This window comes from Struthio camelus, chromosome W, assembly GCF_040807025.1.
Source record: "Struthio camelus isolate bStrCam1 chromosome W, bStrCam1.hap1, whole genome shotgun sequence".
Classification (NCBI taxonomy): Eukaryota; Metazoa; Chordata; class Aves; order Struthioniformes; family Struthionidae; genus Struthio; species Struthio camelus.
Window position 1 is genome coordinate 40,573,001 of NC_090981.1, and position 19,523 is coordinate 40,592,523.

At 40.3% G+C, this 19,523-nt stretch overlaps 2 protein-coding genes across 8 annotated transcripts; both read right to left on the reverse strand.

Moving 5' to 3' along the window:
• Positions 1-682: 682 nt before the first annotated feature.
• Positions 683-16,124, reverse strand: LOC104152913 (coiled-coil domain-containing protein 125). 7 transcript variants are annotated; one of them, XM_068925569.1, is made up of 13 exons: positions 15,795-15,837; positions 14,444-14,534; positions 13,954-14,321; positions 12,214-12,272; positions 10,651-10,737; positions 9,732-9,809; positions 8,854-8,939; positions 6,481-6,563; positions 5,484-5,599; positions 4,664-4,771; positions 3,389-3,560; positions 1,861-1,994; positions 683-1,729 (listed from the first exon to the last, which is right to left on the reverse strand). In XM_068925569.1, the coding sequence occupies exons 3-13, from the start codon at positions 14,231-14,233 to the stop codon at positions 1,388-1,390; spliced, it is 1,545 nt and encodes a 514-aa protein (XP_068781670.1). In that variant the 5' UTR covers positions 14,234-14,321; positions 14,444-14,534; positions 15,795-15,837; the 3' UTR covers positions 683-1,387. The 7 variants fall into 7 exon arrangements, with proteins under 7 accessions (XP_068781670.1, XP_068781671.1, XP_068781669.1 ...); XM_068925570.1 differs by lacking the exons at positions 14,444-14,534; positions 15,795-15,837 and adding an exon at positions 16,059-16,124; XM_068925568.1 differs by lacking the exon at positions 14,444-14,534 and having other exon boundaries at positions 15,795-15,910.
• Positions 16,125-16,523: 399 nt separating this feature from the next.
• LOC104152974 (adenylate kinase isoenzyme 6) lies at positions 16,524-19,507 on the reverse strand. Its single transcript, XM_068925577.1, has 5 exons — positions 19,357-19,507; positions 18,718-18,810; positions 18,319-18,377; positions 18,089-18,234; positions 16,524-17,933 (listed from the first exon to the last, which is right to left on the reverse strand). The coding sequence occupies exons 1-5, from the start codon at positions 19,382-19,384 to the stop codon at positions 17,744-17,746; spliced, it is 516 nt and encodes a 171-aa protein (XP_068781678.1). The 5' UTR covers positions 19,385-19,507; the 3' UTR covers positions 16,524-17,743.
• Between the last annotated feature and the right edge of the window lie 16 nt (positions 19,508-19,523).

Genomic DNA, 19,523 nt, shown 5'->3' on the forward strand with positions numbered 1-19,523 from the left:
ACAAAGACTATTCCCCAAATACATTGAGGTATTGTGGGGTCTTTAATGTGGTCAGCTTTGTAAAGCAGACAATTCTACTAACTCTTCTACCAATAAATTAGGAGCCATCTACTCAAAAAGATTTGGACTTCATGTAAGATCTTCACATTAGATCTTGAACAGAAATTATTAATTATTCCAGATAGCTTATCTGGTAAAACGAGCTAGAAGTCAGTATGTGCTTCTTTTTATCCGATTCCTGTTTCTCGCAAGCATCCTTAAGTACCCAAAATAGATCAGGGTAAAGATGCCCAAGTGAACATCGGTGAACATATAACTAGCTTGGTAACAACCAAGCTGTTGGTTTTCCAGCTTCTCCACTGATTAGTGAATGACTACTGAACGATTAGCTTCTCCACAAACTAGTGAACGAATGACTCCATGATTAGCAGCAAATCACATTTTCTGGTATTCGACAAGTTCTCTCGTGAAGTAGAATTCATCATATTACAACCAAAAGCCTGAAATGAAGCAAAAACCTTCTAACATTCAAATATTATTATTTGATCCACAGTAAAGCAACGGAGATTTTTTTTTTCAGTAAGACAAAACAAGCTGAAGACAAAACTGAAGTCTTGCTCTAAATTGTCTTTGGAATTGTATGCAAAAAGCTAACCTTAAAGGAAGATTTTTCTTTTGTTTTAATGACTCAGTAAATAATCAAAAGTCATATGGAAAATATAAATAGTCAACCTCCGAAATCACACTCAAATTCAGTCTACTATTCCAGTCTACCAATTGCTGTCTCCTATTTCTTGCATACACAGTCTTTTGAAACGTGTCCAGTGTTAGTGTCATTTTAGGGAACTACAGAAATCAGTATAATACAGCACTTTCCATACTTTATGTATACCTTCTTTTCAGTACACCCTAAAGATGGAAAACAATACAGGTAATTTGGTAACTTCTTGGTGAACTTTATTTTGGGTATCAGTTTTTGTAAGGGGGAAAAAAAAGAGAAAGAGTAACGTTTCCTTATAGCAAAAAATCACTGATCTACATTAATTTTAAGCGATTTTCCCAATTCTGACAAAATTTCTTGTCATGACTGTCCCTAGCAGAAGGCACTCAGGGCCAGAGGAAACTATCAAAACAGAAAAGGCTATACAACACAATTTGAGAATTATCTTACTTGTTTTTCACATTCGTGTTGAAATATCTCCAACAGAAATGTTCATAAAATACGTTTTACCGTTTAGTTCTTATTAGATGATAATCAAAGTTAGGTGCTAATTAGCATTTAATTCCAAGTTTTACAAAGAGAGCCCCATTTCTGCAGTCGTCTTTGTTTTTAAGCATTTCCAAAGCATCTTAAAAAAAAAAAAAAAACCACTATCCCAGCTGATGACTATATTGAGATCACAACAGTTTCATCTGTTTTTCCATGTGAATCATTTTCTTCATAGCGCATAGTCTCTGGCCAAGAATGAGATTTTTGAAGCAATTTTACTGAATTTTCAAATTTTTTTGTATTGGAAATTGGATAAATACTGTTTTGAGAACGGAGGTTTTGGCTGCACGTGTATACAAGATCAGTTGACCTTTGGGATTGCAAGGCTTTATATTGATGATTCCTCAGAGTGTCATTTTCTTTATTTTGTTTGGAAGCATCCTCTTTCATCTCCATTGCACGAGCTAACATGTAGCTAACTTTTCTCTGATGAGCCAAAGCCTCCTCTTTGTCATTTAGCTGTATTCATTTAAAAAAGAAAGAAAACAATGAAACTAGTTTATAAGCTAAGAACAAAGCACTCTGTGTAGGTCAGCAATTACACCTCTTCCCCTAAGTACTCATGCCCAACAATTAAAAAAAATACTAACCAAATCAATTAACAACTTAAGGATTTCCTGAGGATTGTCTAGTTCTTCAACTTTCCTGCAGTCCACACCAGAAGACAGCAGGCCTGATAATTTTTGTCCAAGACTTTTCTTGTTTCCTTGCAGCTTGACACATCCTAAGAGAGAGAGTTATTTTTTGTCTGAAACACAACAGACATGAACTCCGGTATCGCATAAGACGACACCGCTCTGGGATAAAATAGACACAAATGAAACAGGATTCTGATCTATCTTCTCTAAAATGCAAGTCACAGCTTCTTCTAGTGTACATAATATCATAATTTGCACGCAGCATCACCCTTACCATAACTTATTGACTAAATAGTCTTCTCACAGATATGGGCAAAGAGAGAAGCTCTTTTTGCTATATGAAAAATACAATTTGGCTCTAGTGAAATAGCAGTTCTTTGTAACCTGTTTTTAAATACTTGGTAGACTGAGAAAAACATTTTTTGACAGAAGTTGTTTAAAAGTTTCTAAGATTTCTAAAAAGATTAAAATACATTCAACTTATGAAATAGATGTATTGGAATACAAAACTTGGAAGCAATGACACCAGTACAGGGGAAACAGGTAAGTATCCTGTTTTAGTATTACTTCCTGAGGTGCACCCTGGCACCACCAGACTCCTAAGCCTAGCACCTCCAGGCCAATGGCTAACACCAATATATCTGGAAGTGGGTTTCACTCCTAATTCTGCTATGGTTTTGACTGTGACATAAACACTAAAGTACTCCTCTTAATCTCGCTCTTGAAAAAGGAAAGGATAATTACAATTCTTCCTCTTCCTCCGAGTGCTTTGTAACTCATAGATGACCATGCTAAGTGCAATTATAATAATAAATATATACTATATGTAGACACATATATAATCAAAAACTAAAAATGCTCACAAAAAAAAGAAAAATTTGTATTCAGCATTTCAGTGAAAGCTTAGTATAGACTTCTTTGCATTTATACACCTTTCATAAGTCTTATATAGAAGTAATTTTTAAACAAAAATATTTAAATTGTTCATAGCATCTAAAATGGCCAGGTTAAACTTGCCCGGACATTAGCTTTTATACGTTGCTTTCATAGTAAGCATCGTTAATAGTCAGGTTGTCGCTGTCATTCTGGAGCACAGCTTATCTATTCTAAAATGTTTCTACTCAGATAATATAGTTCATGAATGTGTAATAAAAAAAGACTACATTAAAAGCCTAGACTAATAACTCCGATGTCATACATCAGTATTTATATAATGATTACTGTAACATTCCCACTTACACACAGACTTCCTATATCACATATGTGACGCTTCTAGCAGAACTTCCTCAGCTACATGATACACTATTTAACGTATTTCCAAGTTGACATAACTTTGTTCCCTTTTTCTTAACTCTTCAGAAGCCTCAGTCAGCAACCAAGCCACAGCCATACATTTGATACGGCAAGCAAGTTTGCCTGTGCCACTTGTCAGCTAACTTCTCTATTCAACCGTTAACAGTTACACAACATGCCCAGTTACCATCCTCTTTCAGACGTCTCCAGCTTATAAATTTTGTTTCCTTTTTAATTTTATTCACTTCTGCAAGCCTCAGGGCCTGGTCCTTCCTCTGCATTAGCTGCTGCTCAAATGCAATTCTGAAGGCATCTGCCATTATATAAGCTTCATCTTTTCTCTTCTTTAGAAGTTCAATCTGGTTATAATTCAGAGAAAAATTGAAGTATATTAAGCAATTTGAAAGCAATAGCAGATTTAAAATGTATATTAAGAGACAGGCTGAAGCCATTAACATAATTCAGAACTTGTATGTTATCAGATTACCATAGGGATGTGAAGGCAGGCCTGTGCAGGTAAAAGGGAATTGAAGAGAAGCCAGACAAATGTTAAATATATCTAATCAGGGAAGTGGTGGAAACCAAATTAAATGCTTTCTTGCTACCTTAAAATATATTTTGAACTGGAAATTGAAGTCCTTACCCTTCCCTTTCTCTGCATGCACACCACAGCACCCACCTACAAACTGCATTAGCTGGCTGCCAGTAATGCTATTTATCTCTGCCTGAGCAAAAAGGCAGAAGAGGGCAGGAATATCCCATACCAACTGACCCTACGCACAGGAGCAAAAGAACGGTATCCCTATCAGGGATAACCTTGGTACAACAGGGACATAACAGTACTTAATTTCAAGTGGAACTTCCGCGTGAGGATCATGAGAAAGGATACCACATTTGTAAAGTAAAACACAAATTAAAATTAAAAAAAAAAAAAACTCTGTAATATCTAAAACTGTATGTTTAACTAAATTCAAAACTGTAAGAGCTTAAAAATCATTTTATTAAATTGAGCGTGATGTAAATAGTTTTCAGCAAGACCAGCTCCACGATCTGGCTCACTGCACAGCCCTGTGAACGCTGATGCCAACACAAGCGAGGAGGTGGAACGCACTGCCAAGAAAGAAAGGAAGCCATCCCTTTCAGTGGTAGCTGATGCTCAGATTTCAAAAGTACTCCTTTTGAGTGTATTCATTTTTTATATTAATAAAATATGGGTAGAAGGGAACAGAGAGTAAGAAAAAAAAATGAGGAAGAACTTTTTACAAGTAAAACTCTTTTATATAATAATTATAGTTCTACATCAGCAAAAGTTACGGTATTACAAACATTACATATTCTGAAAAGCACTTTTGTTTTAAAACACATTAGTTTGCCTAAGCGGCAGGTAGGGTGTTTCTGGCTTTATTTGGTTTTGAGCACACACACCCCTCTGCTTGTTTACATTTAAGTCAGGCAGCATTACCTCTTGCTTGAGCTGAAGAAGTTGCTTTCGAGTTACAGCTGACATTTTAGCACAGGAACAAGGTTGCCCTCCAGAAGCACGGCAGGTGCAGGCTCCAAGAACTGCCAGCTTTAAATCCAAAAACAAATCACCAGTTAAATAACTACCTGCACACACAAAACAATCCAAGAGATGCCAGAAGGCTACCAACAAAACATCCTGATCTTGTGTGATCTTGCCAGATTGAACACTTTCAGAAACATTAATAAGTGTTTTATACCATACAGTCTGCTTTTTAGCTTATGAGCAAAGATTTGGAATACAGACTTCCAAACAGCAGTTTAGGACATAAGACTTTGCAACGTATAAGATAGATTCTTGGTCATCCCCTTATGTTCTTCGACAGGTAGGTGAGGTTACTAGGGCATTTTCCACTGACCAAAAACTTGCTGAAAGAGATCACTTCTAATTTACTGGAAAAAGATAACCTAAAGGCAAAAATTGTCAGCGTGTTTATGCTACTCCTCGCAGACCTCATTAATATGTTTTCCCACTCATTAAAGAAAAGCAGTAGGCAGGGAATTAGGAATTAAAATATTAGGAAGACAAAAATAAACATGCTGGCTTGTGAAAGACAGCCTGATGCTTCTTCTATCTACTCTTTCTTTGCAAAACAGAAGTCACAAAGCATCAAAAACTAGAAAATTGGTTCACAGGCACGCAAGGCCATGTTTTCATTTGCTAGAAACAAGTCCAAAGAAACAGTTAAACAAACAAAATTTAGGAACATGTATTCTGAATATAAACATATCTTTATATGAAAAACAGACTCCATACTTACTTCAAGACCTGTAACATCTGTAAGGTCACTTTTATCCCAGGACATATTTTCCTGAATAATCTTCTGTTGTTTCACATCAAGCATTGCAAGAAATTCTAAGCACTGCTGATTCAAAACTATGAAATAGAACAATGAAAATAATGAAAAGTTTGCTGTTCTGATTTCTTAATTACTGAGTTTAGCTACACCTAAATGAAGCAGTTTTATGGCTTAAGCATCAATTTGAGGATATGAGGAGACTATGTACGTCTACAAACTCAGATCCCAGTTGCCTTTCCCTATGTGTTTTCCTAGAGAAGATGACCCATTTACAGAGATACTACCTCATACATTACTTTTCCTCAGTATTACGCGCCCACCTCTTTTTTCACTCACAACTAAGACAGTTGCTCTTTTAGAAAAGCACAATATTAGGAAAATAATTATGTAATTCAGCTTTTTTTAAAGCTATGTGGAAGCTGAAAATGAGGTAAAGGAGCTTGAGTCATCTGATCCACTTAGATCTCTGCAGCGCCTACACTTTGAAAAACTCCATTTTAAAGCTGACACGCTAAATATCCCAAAGTTTATGCTATTGGAATCTTTAAGTGGATATGTTAAAGCCACCTCATGGTAATTTTCATTGTAGCAGGAGCATTCTGTGGCTTGCTTGGCCTACTGTTCCCTCCTTCCAGGACATTAAGGAACACAGAATGGTTGTTTCCTTTCACACCCACTACGTTACCAAGCCAATAAGATAAGAGACGCATATTTCCTTCAGGCTTAATCTACTCTTTAAGCTATGCACACCCAACTTTTGCTATTGTTTTATGAATTTTTTAGTTCAAATGACAACATGACAAAGATAACAGGCACTATCCATCTATTTAAAGGGGATTCCTGCATATCCGCTGATACCAACTGCTATTAACATGAGAGACTTATCCTGACAGAAAGCTGTAGTCACAGTTCAGTTCTCAATTATTCTTGAGAAACAGTATTTTAAGAGGTGGCTTACTTGCATTTTCAGATTTAAGAGTTCTAACTTCTTCTGTTCTCAGTTTCAATGTTTCCTTAAGAGCTGCATTTTCACAATATATCCTGCAGAAGTTAGAGAAAGGCTGTGTTATCTTTAAAATAATTATTAAAAAATAGCACTCAAATGAAAGAAGCCATTAGCCTGTGAAAACACTGCATCTAATGCTTCTGCAATTCAAAATCAGAATTGTCGAAATGATTGAAGAAAAAAAAACAAAAGTGAAAAAATTGAGTGTTCAGCTTGACATACATTTCCACACTTATAACATTTTTTAGGTAAAAGTTTGTAAAATTTTTCCACATCGGTATCTATACTGACGATCTATTAATATTGTTATACACAGATCTGCCAGTCAGGGGTCAACAAACAACTTGAAACTGCTCCTAATTAGCTTTCTGAAAAAACTAGATAAGAATTAACTTTTATACAGTCAGCATTTTTCGATGGGAGATCATGCTAATAGGATTTAAAATATAACCAACTGGGCAAACAGCTGGAAACAATGTAATATTCTGAATAATGAAAAATACAGATGGCAAAACTGTGTGGATCACAAAACACCTGCAGGAGTGGCTAGCTATGTGTAGGCTTGGTCTGACTGGCACTGAGTCAAGGCTAACGAACAAAGCTAGACCACGTTGGCTTCTGCCGAGTCACTCCTAAGTTTATCCACTCTGCAGATCGCTCTACAGGAAGAAAATCTTGAGAATCTCTGCATTCATATTGTAGTTTCTCTGCAATTCAAATAACGTGTTGTTCAAACAGGCTGACCATTTTAATTAAACCACACCCTCACACAACCAATTTAAACACGTCAAAGTATGTTCAAAGGTTTTGCAAGAGAATGTTTAAAAAAAAAAAATCACTCACACGTAAATAGAAATGCCAAAAACTTCAGAACTTAACCAGGAAATGAGGTTAATATCACATTGCCTTTAGAAACTGTTGATAAAATCTGTAATTGCGAACTCCTGAAACACTTGCTAGCAACCTATGACAATACGGCTCTGGTCTTAAGTTTAGAAAGTAAATTTCCTATGTCTTTAAATACCATTCTAGAGAACAGCTGCACTTTTAAGCTTTAAAACATGAGAACATACAATATACATTTACAATGCATTTTTCCTTGGCATTTAGGTATTTCCTTCTTGAATAGGGAAGCGTTAATCTAAAATCCTCAATGTTGAAGCAATGGCATTTTTTCTTGGTATAGATCTTCAGCTGTCAGTAAACACAGCATACTTTACTTCAGGGTTTTGTTTAAAACTAACTAGTAATCTGAAATATTTTCATTTGATTAAATAAAGGGAAACACACGTTCTGCTCATCTTGTCTCAGACATCAAAATGCAAACTTGATTGAGTTCATGACTTATTGTAGCTTGTAGTTTTCTAGAGCCGTGTTTCAATCTCTGTTTTTCAACAGTTAGTACTAGTTTTGTTACTCCAAAAAAACCCGGCAACACTTTCTGCTTTTGTAACTCAGAAGAGCCAAAGGGTTTTTCAGAAGGTATTCTTTGACAATTGTAACTAAGTTAACAGGTAAAAAAAGAAATAATATCTTCAAAAAAAACTTCTTACAAGTGAACAATTTTAAATTATTGGCTTATTCCTTGATTCTGTTTGAAAATTTTAAATAAAAGTCTCCATTAAAATAACTGCAACTCTGATGGATAGACTTCAGAGGGATCACTTACACCTTTAAATAAGTGGAGCCTGCTGGTCAGTTTTCAAAGTCTGTTATTGTATTATTTATTTAGTGCCTCTGGCTTCTTCTGCTTGCCTAACGAGGCAACACCTGCTGTCAGTACAGAAAACTCGTTTAAACAAAGAACCAGTTGACCAACCTCTCTCAAAAACATTCCCTTTTACCCATGCTTATACCTACAACGCAAAAAAAAAAAAAAAAACCCAACCAAAAAAAAAACCCACACCACCCACACACCCAGAAAATGATATTTCCACATGCATGCACATACCATGCCTCATTTTCCATTTTCATAGAGGCATTTCTATGCCTCCACGCCTCATTTCCATTTAAAGCAAATAAGAACAATCTGGTTCCAACTGGCTAACATAATAAAGCAATATGACTGAATTGAAAACTCAGCCTACCAAAGCCAACCTATATACACACTAAAGAATTGAGAATTATTACTTTTAGTAGTTTTAATTGAAACATATAAATGTGACTAGCAGGACAATTACATATTTCTTGCCAAATCCAGAAAGAAAATGGGAAAATATGAAAAAATAGAAAATCTGATAAAATGAAACAGAGAACAAAAGAAAGATAATATGTAGCATTCAATGCAATTAAAAACTCCAAAGATATATAGAATGAGTCAAATACCTGTCATATTTTTCTGTCCATGTCTCTTCTATATTTTTAAATCTATCCTGATCAAATTCAATTTCCCATTGCAAAGTATTTATTTCCTGTAGAGGCAAAACAAATCATCAGCAGCTCATTACAAGCCTGATGACGAAAGAAAGAGATGTGAACTGTAAGTCCCGAGTATGGCACTGACAGAGATTTGGGCAACCAACAGTGATAACAATCTATAACTTTTTATTTATTTATTTTTAATAAATGTACCAAACACCAGAAAGGTTCCTATCACTAGTCTATGAATTCTGGACCATGTGGAATAAGCTAACAGTTGCAGTGGCTTATGACAAAAACAAACCCATGCTATCATATTTTCCCGTTTTTAAAATGCATCCCTTATTGTTTTGTCGAAAGGCCACATAAGAAAGAAATAAAACATAAATCTGAGATTAACAAAGCAGCTCAGTGCCCTTCTTCCTATTCCTCCTCTTCCACCCTATTAAAATCGGGTACGCTCTTTTCTTAGGCTTGTTTGAAAGTTCTAGGTCAATAAATTATACTGAGGAAATAAAGCAACTCAGTATAAACAAAGCACTGTAAAACTCACAACCGAAAATACAGAAAGAACTCTAGGATCTTTCAGGTGTTATCTGTACACAGCAGAGGATGAAAACATTCAGATCAAAACAGTGATAAATTAACATTTTCCCTTTCTACTAAAGAAAAATAAGAATACTTTCAAAAAATCCAAAACTAATCTTAGCTCCAAATCGACTTAACTAAACAGTATGACCGTTCCTTATTCCATTTTAAACCAGGTTAGGAGCAATAAGCTATTATGATTTTGCATGGAAAAAGGAAAACTTTTGCACAGGTTTTAAAAATACTTTTACCCTTACCTTTTCTAAAGCTCTCTTTTCTTCCTCGGTTTTTTGAAGCATTGCTTTTGTATGACTGGTGGCTTTATTAAATATTGCCTGTAAAAAAAAAAAACAAAACCACAAGTCTATCAAATACTGTAATTAAGTAAAGCCAGATTTTCAATTTTATATCACTGTAAGTCAAAGTTCTTGGCTAAGAACCAGTGGGTTCTAATTTCAAGACGCTAAGTAGCTAAAGTGCATAACAAACTTGGCTTTCATCTCATAGCCTTTTCTATTCAAAAAACGTAGCATAATTTAAAGAGAGACTATGTCTTCTTTAGGGCTTTTCCACATCACCAGACCAACTCTCAAAAGGCTTTGTTACAACATACTTTAGCTTGACCTGGGCATAGCTTATTATGAACGTCTGAGGGTAGAAACCAGCAGAACTACGAAAGGATTACGCAAGTAGGTTAAAAAACATCAATTCGTTTCAATACCATTGATTGTGACAGTAAACAAAAATACTATACACCATGAATGAAAAATTGACCTAATATTTAAAGCATACTGTCCTCTAAGATGATAGATGGAATAATGAACTGAAAACATCTCTGCTTTACAGCAGAATTGCCAGCATTAGAAAGTCCATAATTTAAAGGACTGCAAAGAGGGCAGCATTCCTTAAATCAAATAGCTAGACCCTCAAGCATAAAGTCATGAGATTTTGCTACAACACTGAGGTCTCCTTGAATTAACTGCAACGGATCCACAGAGAAAAACTACTACATCGTAACAGTCAAGCCTGTACACACCTACAGATTTAATACTTCAAATTATAGCCCTGGGAAGCATTTAAGTTTTTAGGTGTTTTTGATAGGAAGCAGCAGGAAGATGCTTTTTGTTTTCTTTGCTCTACCACTAACTAACCAAAAGATTTCAGAACAACTCCTACCACGCTCTGTAGGATTCTAAGGGCTTCATCTTTTCCTTCAAGCTGTCTTTGAGAAGCTTCAAGCTCAGCTTTTAAAACTTCAACTTCCTGAGGCAAAATAAAACAGGAACACTGAGTAAAATCAAAGACAATCCCGTTAAAACGCAACCATAACAGCAAGGCAATTTTGCCCTCTGCAAGCAACAATCTTCTCCTCTGCCTCTTGTATAAATCTTTTGTAACAGCTTGTGACAAAGAAATGTTAGAACTGCCTGCTAGAGCAACATTCTTACTGAAGAATACTGGCAATTATTATTCTTTCTGTTCTCTTCAAGTGTGCTTACAAAATAAACTGGTAGATATTGCAGCTCTGTCTTGTTAAAGAAACAGCTACTCATCTCAGGAAAAAAACCCACAAAAAGCCACAAAGCATCTTGTGCGGCATTGCCACAAGAGCCTAACAACAGTCAAATAAAAGCAATACTAGTCTCTGAACAGTCAATTATGAAATTTAATTTTCTCCTGTTTTGCTTACTTAAATGTTATTTGAGAAAAGGAACAAAAGAACGTTTTCTCAGATTCCTGATACAGACGCCCAGCTCCTTTGGCAAGGGAAACTACAGAGAGATTACTTAAACTAACAGGAGTTGAAGGCAGTCAAACTCCTGAAGAGCACTGACTAGACCAAAAGGACTGAGCCCAAGTACTCTTATCCATTCCTCCTCCTACAACATATTTGTTTTTATGTTCTTGTGAAATTATTCCATTATGAAATTAAGCTGGAGGCCACTGCTTTGTTCCCTCCTTTTTCTCATTGATTTATTTTATCATCTTCCATAGACAGTGCTCAGCTGAAAAGGGTGAGGATGTTGGGTTTTTTTAATATGTTTGTAGCAATACTTTTGTATGTATGTATGTAGCAATACTTTTATGTTACAGTAATAATATTCTCAGTGTAAATATTAATACAGCACACATTTTTCTTCTTTGTGATGTATATTATACAATGGCAATTTATTAAATTTGTCTGATTGAACCTTGGTGAGGTTCCCGGACATTTTAACTTGCTGTGCGCTTCTTCTTATGAAGACAGCTATCCTGAGGTAAAGGAACACGGCGCATACGTGCAGCTGAGATTACCCTGCTAGCTCTGCATGGATTGACCTCAGCACCTTTATCTCATAGTAAAACTAAAATGTTGGAGTCATTAACTACCTTTCAATAAAAAAGCAGATAAAAAACCCAAAAGACTACTCGGTTTACACTCCAGATTTTCAAGCCCAAAGCTTAATAAAAAAGAAAATCTGCTAGGAAAAAAAAGCTCAGTCCCTTTAATGGTCTCTACATCTTTAGAAAAAGATTTTTGTTTGCTAAAAATCTAGATGATAAGATGAATCACATGATGTGACTCCCTGGTTTAAAATTTAATGGGATTTCCAACTACTGCTCTATTTGAGAGAACCTGAATCTATGCAAGGTTCTGGACATGCCAAAATCTTTAGCTAAAGTAACGTTGTGCTCTACTTTGCTACATCAGAACGAAACGTAGATTTCAGAAACAGCATACTGGGTGCTGTTACTAACCTCTAGAGCTTCTCGAAGTTGTTGCTTTAATTCTTCATTTGACGCTTCAGAATTAGATTCTGTAAGATGGATAAGAGACACTAAAATATGAGATAATAAAATATGTACAAAAGCAAATATGAAAGTTTGCTTTAGCTTGATAACAGGGAACATGCAGAGGTGAATTTTCATCTTTGGGGTGTTTTCTTCTGGGGCTACTAAGCAGATTTAAGAAATGCATAGTAGTAAACTGAAACATGTTCTCTCACATTTAAAGAAGCCAAGCTGGAAAAAAGAAAAATCAGTTATAAAGAGATCTAAACCAAGCAGAATTTTAGGTTTTTCTTCTAAAAAATAAAGAAAAAAAATCCAGAATTGCCATCTTGTCTCAAAAAAAACTTTTCATCTTTTATATTCCTTTTTTAATTGTAGCTTTTCAACAATCAAAATCAACACGATAGTAGTTAGCAGCAGTTAGAATATGCACAATTTTCAAGAGACCCAGCTGAAGGACACTGGTGGAATATTCCACAAAATCCAATGCTCCTTTAAACAAATGGTTACCATTGGTACAATTTTTCCTCAAACTGAGCATCACAGAGCTATATTAACACGCAGTTTCCTACTAAATCAAAGTCAGATTCACGTGGGCTTAAGTCCTGCTTTCATGGAGACTGCTATGCGAAAGACCTAGGTTTAAGATAGCATCATACAGAGCACTGACAGAAGTACGGTGGAGCCAATTGGAATTACACTGTCCTTGTAACATCTTCTCACCTATGCTGCTGAAACCAAAAGAGAATAATTAGACGGGTTAGTTCACTGCAGTGTGGGGAAAGGCTGGTGGGGAATTGCTGTAGCAGAGAGAAATAGGCAAATTATATGGAAATACTTTGGTCAAAACACTAAAAGTGGCTAAAAAAACCCTAAAGGGAAGCAGAAAGTTAAACTGTAATGAACAGCACTACCTGTATCTTATTGTATTCACAGCAGCACTATCGTCACAAAAAATTGAACAACGATGTTGAAAGAACAGAGACAATGCAGATTATAAGGGTGACTTCTTAACCTCAGAACTATGCCAATTCACAAATTTCAGCTAAATAGCAAACAAGATTTTAAATACTTAGCCATGAACTCGATTTAGACATGTTCTCAGGGAAATAGACCAGGAAGCCAAACAGGACAGTCCCACTCCATTTCATATATGTATATATATATATATGTGCGTGTGTGTACACACACACACATGTACTTTTCATATCTGTGTCTGTATATATATGCTAACACACATACATACACACAAATACATATACGGAGAATAAATAACTGCCTGCCCCCTCAGCCCTGTCAGAGGATTCTTTGCTAAATAGCACTTTCAGAAGCAAAATCCATTTCACACTAAGAATGGCCACAGATTGACCCAGAAAAAGTTAACATAACGTCCACCTCTCCTTCTAATATTTTTGGAGGACGAGCAAGGAACAGAGACCGCTTTTCTGCCTCAATTGCTAGGAGTATTGCTTATTGCGACACCAGCCACACAGCGGCTCAAAAGGAGGCCTTAAGGCTATAAAAGCTAACCTGTAAGACTGTATTAGATCTGAACATAATGCAAATTAACGTTTCAGCGATTTTAAGTGTTCTTGCAAACAGTTTGGATTAAACTTGGTAACTGCTTGTGAAGTAGCTGAATCGCTCAATTTTGCGAACAGAGATTTACAAAACGATGGTGAGTAATTAACTGTAAATTAGTCTTACCACAGCTATTTTGTTGGGTCCAACCAGTCACTACAACTCCAGGCTTTTTGGACGATCCACCAGAAAAACTGTTTCGTTTTGAACAGGGAAGAACTGCGGTGTCATTTTCTTCCCCTTTCTTTGTTATCAAGAGAGGGCTGCAAATCTTTGCAGACCCTTTCCTACATCTTAGTAGACAGGAGTTTTGTAAATCTTCCACTTCATAGACACCTCCAGGTCTTCTCCCAAGTCCATTCCCCAAGTCTCCACAAGCCATGTCATCCTCTTCAGTGTCCTGCATCTCTTCCTCCTGTTTTTTTTTTTTTAATTGATGGCACTCAATTCACTTACTGCAAACAATGCCTCTTCCAAAACAATAGATATTTTATCTAGGAAAAAAAAAAATCCTTCAGTAAAGCAGCCAAACAACATCAAAGTGAAAAATCTAACGCATTTAACATGAAACTCCCAGTACGTGTCCAGGCTCACAGACAGCACCTTTGCCACGTACCAGTGTGTTACATATTAAAACATTTAAACTTTTCAGCTGCAGGCGAGTTCACTAGCTTTAGAGGACTTGTTCTGGTGACCTGACGGCAAGACTAAAGGAAGCCGCGATAGAGATAAAAGTAGAAGCAGCCGATGCAGGACGGCGACGTGGGAACATTGGTGAGAGCAGGAGCGCTCAGGGCCCTGCCAGCAGGCCGGCACCTCACCCCCCACACGCACACCTCACTGCCCCACACCTCACCCCCCCCCACACACACACCTCACCGCCCCACACCTCACCACCCCATATCTTGCCTTCCTCACATGCCCCTCCCCCTTCCACCTCACCGCCCCACACCTCACCTCACCCCCGACACCCACACCTCATTGCCCCACACCCACACCTCACTGCCCCACACCTCACCTCACCCCCCCACACACCCCACAGCCCCACACCTCACCCCCCACACACACCCCACAGCCCCACACCTCACCTCACCCCCCCACACACCCCATAGCCCCTCACCTCACCCCCACACCCCACAGCCCCACACCTCACCTCACCCCCCCACACACCCCACAGCCCCACACCTCACAGCCCCACACCTCACCTCACCCCCCCACACACCCCACAGCCCCACACCTCACAGCCCCACACCTCACCTCACCCCCCCACACACCTCACAGCCCCACACCTCACCTCACCCCCCACACACACCCCACAGCCCCACACCTCACCTCACCCCCCCACACACCCCACAGCCCCACACCTCACAGCCCCACACCTCACCTCACCCCCCCACACACCCCACAGCCCCACACCTCACAGCCCCACACCTCACCTCACCCCCCCACACACCTCACAGCCCCACACCTCACCTCACCCCCCACACACACCCCACAGCCCCACACCTCACCTCACCCCCCCACACACCCCACAGCCCCACACCTCACCTCACCCCCCACACACCCCACAGCCCCTCACCTCACCTCACCCCCCCACACACCCCACAGCCCCACACCTCACCTCACCCCCCCACACACCCCACAGCCCCACACCTCACAGCCCCACACCTCACCTCACCCCCCCACACACCTCACAGCCCCACACCCACACCTCACAGCCCCACACCTCACCTCACCCCCCCACACACCTCACAGCCCCACACCCACACCTCACTGCCCCACACCTCACCTCACCCCCCCACACACCTCACAGCCCCACACCTCACCTCACAGCCCCACACCCACACCTCACAGCCCCACACCTCACCTCACCTCACCCCCCCGCACACACCTCACAGCCCCACACCTCACCTCACCACCCCACATCCTGCCTTCCCCACACGCACCTCACCCCCCCCCACACACACCTCGCAGCCCCACACGTCGCCCCCGGCCCGGCCCGGCCCGGCCGCCCCTCCCCGCCGGCCGCCGCCCTTCCTGCCGGGCCGGGAGGTGCCACGCTGGAGGCGGGCGCCCTGCGGGGACACGGGCGGCCGGCGCAGCCCCGGCCCCGGTCCGGGGGGCGGGCGGCCCGCACCGCCCCTCACACCGCCCCCGGGCGCCGCCCGCGCCCACCCCGGCCCCTCGGACCGCCCGCGCCCACCCCGGCCCCGGCCCCGGCCCCGGCCGACCTGGGCGCCGCCCGGCCGCGCCGCTGCCGGCCCCTCCCACGGGCCGGGCCGCACCCGGGGGCGGCCCCGCACCGGGCCCCACACCGGCGAGCTGGCGGGGCGCGACGGGCCCCGCGGCGGCTTCACGCCGAGCCTCGGCGCTGTGAGACCCGCCGCGAACCGCTGGGCAAAGGGCGGCCCCCACTTCATTGGGACGGTTCGGGAACCACAGGCCCAGGCTTCGGTTTAAGCAGAGGTACGCAAGTGCTGTTTTGCGGGCAGAATACAAGACCCCCACGCGGCTTTTAGAAACTCGTTTTTCCTTTCCCCCTTTTTTTATTCTCAGAAACATGGTCAAAGACTTTCAGAACATTCTCAATAGCTGGTGTCGTGCAGACACTTCCCAACCAGCTGACTGCATGCTACCTCACTTCATCCTCCACCAGCTTTCCCATTCCAGCAATAACCCTGAAAATAGCTGTTAAATAATGACACGTGTGCATTTATTTCCCCAATATTTGGTCCCGATTCTGCAACGCGACTTCAGCTTTTCAACAGTTCCGCTTGCAGTCCGCTTACAAATGTCACCGCATCAAAAATTTGACAAGAATTTACTCTCCTAGAAACTTGAATATGCCTCCGTAACTCTCACAAGAGGTTCTACACCATATTTGGAACACAACAAATAGAATCTTAAATATGTAAACATTATACTCTTCACAATACAAATTTCAGGTAAATAGTTTTACTATTCAACCTCAAGTATATAAAAGTCTATTGGCAAGCGCTTTCTACAGAATCTTTCATAAAGTTTTACAACCCTTCTGTTCAGGGAAGGAGGATCACAGAACATGCCCTTCTAGGGCTCACACTTTACAAGCCATTAGAACAGATGGCTACCAATCTTTTAAGCGTAACCATGTTTTAGGTCACTGGAGGATTGTTACTATACAAGAGCACTACTGCTTCCTTAAGAAGTTTACCTTGATAAATACTTTCCATGATTGAGATGGGTGACAGGGAAGACAGAGGAGAAAAAGGCTTCTTTCTTACTCTTCTACATCAGTGCAGATATAGCTGATGTTTCCTTACAGCATGAATAATTCCTTATGTTCTATGAAACATTCAAAAAGAGCTTTCTCACTAGGTCAAATCTCTTACCTCCAAAATACCCTAAATACCTTACCTTAAACTATGTAATAAACCCCTCACTCTACATTAGCTTCCACATGTTTAAGAATATACTGGAATATAGCAATTTGCAGTCTAATGACTCAGAAGCAGACCGTTTCCTTTTCAGTACACTAATTGAACCTTTAGCGATCAAAAGCTCCTCAACTGTCATCAGTCATTACAATTTTATAGTTTTGTTAGTGGGGAAATAAAAAGGTTTCATTTCAACCATAAGCTCCAAAGAATCCTCAGTTCCTGAGCTCAGTTCCTGCTGTTAAAGGCAACCATGTCACCTAATCCTTTCATTCACTGCTTAATTTCTATTCTAGAGTCAGTTCTCCTGTGTGCCAACACCCACCGTTTCAGAGGCTGTTCCAAAGCCTTAGAACTTTGGCTATTATGAAACTTCTTCTAGTTCCCAGCCAAAACAAACTACAATGAAATTTATTTCGATTTACCATTAAATAATTATGAATGTCACTTATTAAGCCCCTCCAGGAAGAGATCTAACAGAGTTACTTTTCCACCAGATGTCAATTGTTGTCTTTCATCCATTGCTCAATCCATTGCATAATCTGATCCAAATTTCGCTCTAGGTCTTCTGGAGTGTTGCTGGGTAACTGGTGTACAATTTCCTCTCTGTAAGATGACACGGCTTCCTCATAAAGAGTCTGAAAAATTTCACACTGAATGTTGTCCTGTAGCTTCTTCCCTTTGTAGCCCCTACAAAACAAGAGCAACGTGGAAAGCTAGCCATTACCTCGTGTATGCAGAGAACCATAAAATAATGTATACAGAAGCAATAACTTATACCCTAGAAATATCTCCAACAAAATTATGCAATAGTACTTTACGCTGTATTTACTCCACTGATATACCTGCTTTCAAGTCTGTCATAGAGAAATGAATTTTCTGTACGAAGTACAAATACTATATGAAACCACCTTTCTGGGAAAAAATCACAGCCATGATAATCAATGATAACTCCACCATCACTCATTTTGTCTTCTAGTTCATCAATTACCTACAGAAAAAAAGAGACAGGCAAATTTACTTATAATTACAGAAAATCAAATATAAAAATGCTAGATTCTGAAGTTGAACTTACTCTGTCTTCATCCAAAATCGGACATTCATATTCCTCATCAAAACCTTCATACAGTTCTCCTGCAGCAAAATTAATTTGCTCAAGTTTGTGAAATAGCGGCAATCGATACGAAAGTATTTAAATTGTTATGTCTATTTTGAGAGGATGTAAAGAGAAGACATCCTAGAGAGGGAAGAACTCTCTGTTTAAACGTTCATATAAAGATGAGTCTCTTATTTATTATTTAATGCAAAATAAGCTACCAGTTCATAAAAGCTTTTTTCACCCATCCCACCAAAAATATTTCTATAAATAGATTCACTGCGTTTTAATTTACTATATAACATACACACAAGAATAGTTATATAAAGCAAAAATATTTTAAGTGCTTTGATGGACATTTTGGTTAGTATGGCCTACCTTCTTTTGCCAAATCACCCACATTAATATAGGTCAGCCCTGCCCTTGATGCAAGTTCTTTCCCTAGTGTGGTTTTCCCAACACCCGGAGTACCTAAAGACAAAAACCCAGATAAAACAGTAAGAGAACAGCATAGAAGTTTCCTTCAAAGAGCTTTCTAGCAAAAAGGAGTCACACAGGAAATTTTTTTCCATCAGTATTAGCAAGTTTACCTAAGAAAAGGGGGTAAAAAGCAGCATAACAAGGAAAAGCAAACATGAACAATGTCTGCAGATAAAAAAAGATGGGGAAAAATACCAGAAGCGTTATTCTAACTTAGGGCAATGGAAAGTAAGATCTATCTCATTAAAAAACCCAAACTTCTCTCCAGACAAGGAGAAGCCCCTTCCTCCCCCCCACCCCCCCCAGGTTTTCACGTACAGCAGCCCGATCTCCCGCTGCCCCCAGCCGGCACGAGGCTGCCACCGGCAGCCTCGCTCCTTCCCCGCCCCAACGGCCCGTTGCAGCCTGGAAGGGGCCGGGCGAGGCAGCCTTTCCCGCCGAGCCCCTCTGGGCCCGGCCCGGCCCGCCGTTATTGGCGGTCGCCCGCAGCGAGCCCGGCCCCGCAGGCCCGGCCCCCCCCCCCGCGCCCCGCCGCACCGGTGAGCAGGATGTTGGGCCGCCTCATGCTGCCGGCGGGGGAGCCGGCGCTGGTCACCTAGGAGACACGTGCGAGGGGGCCTCCGCCGGCCGCCGCCGCACGCCAATGGCGTCACTCGGCCCGTCCGCGGCTGCTCGCTGGCCGCGAAGGCGCGCAGGCGCGCTCC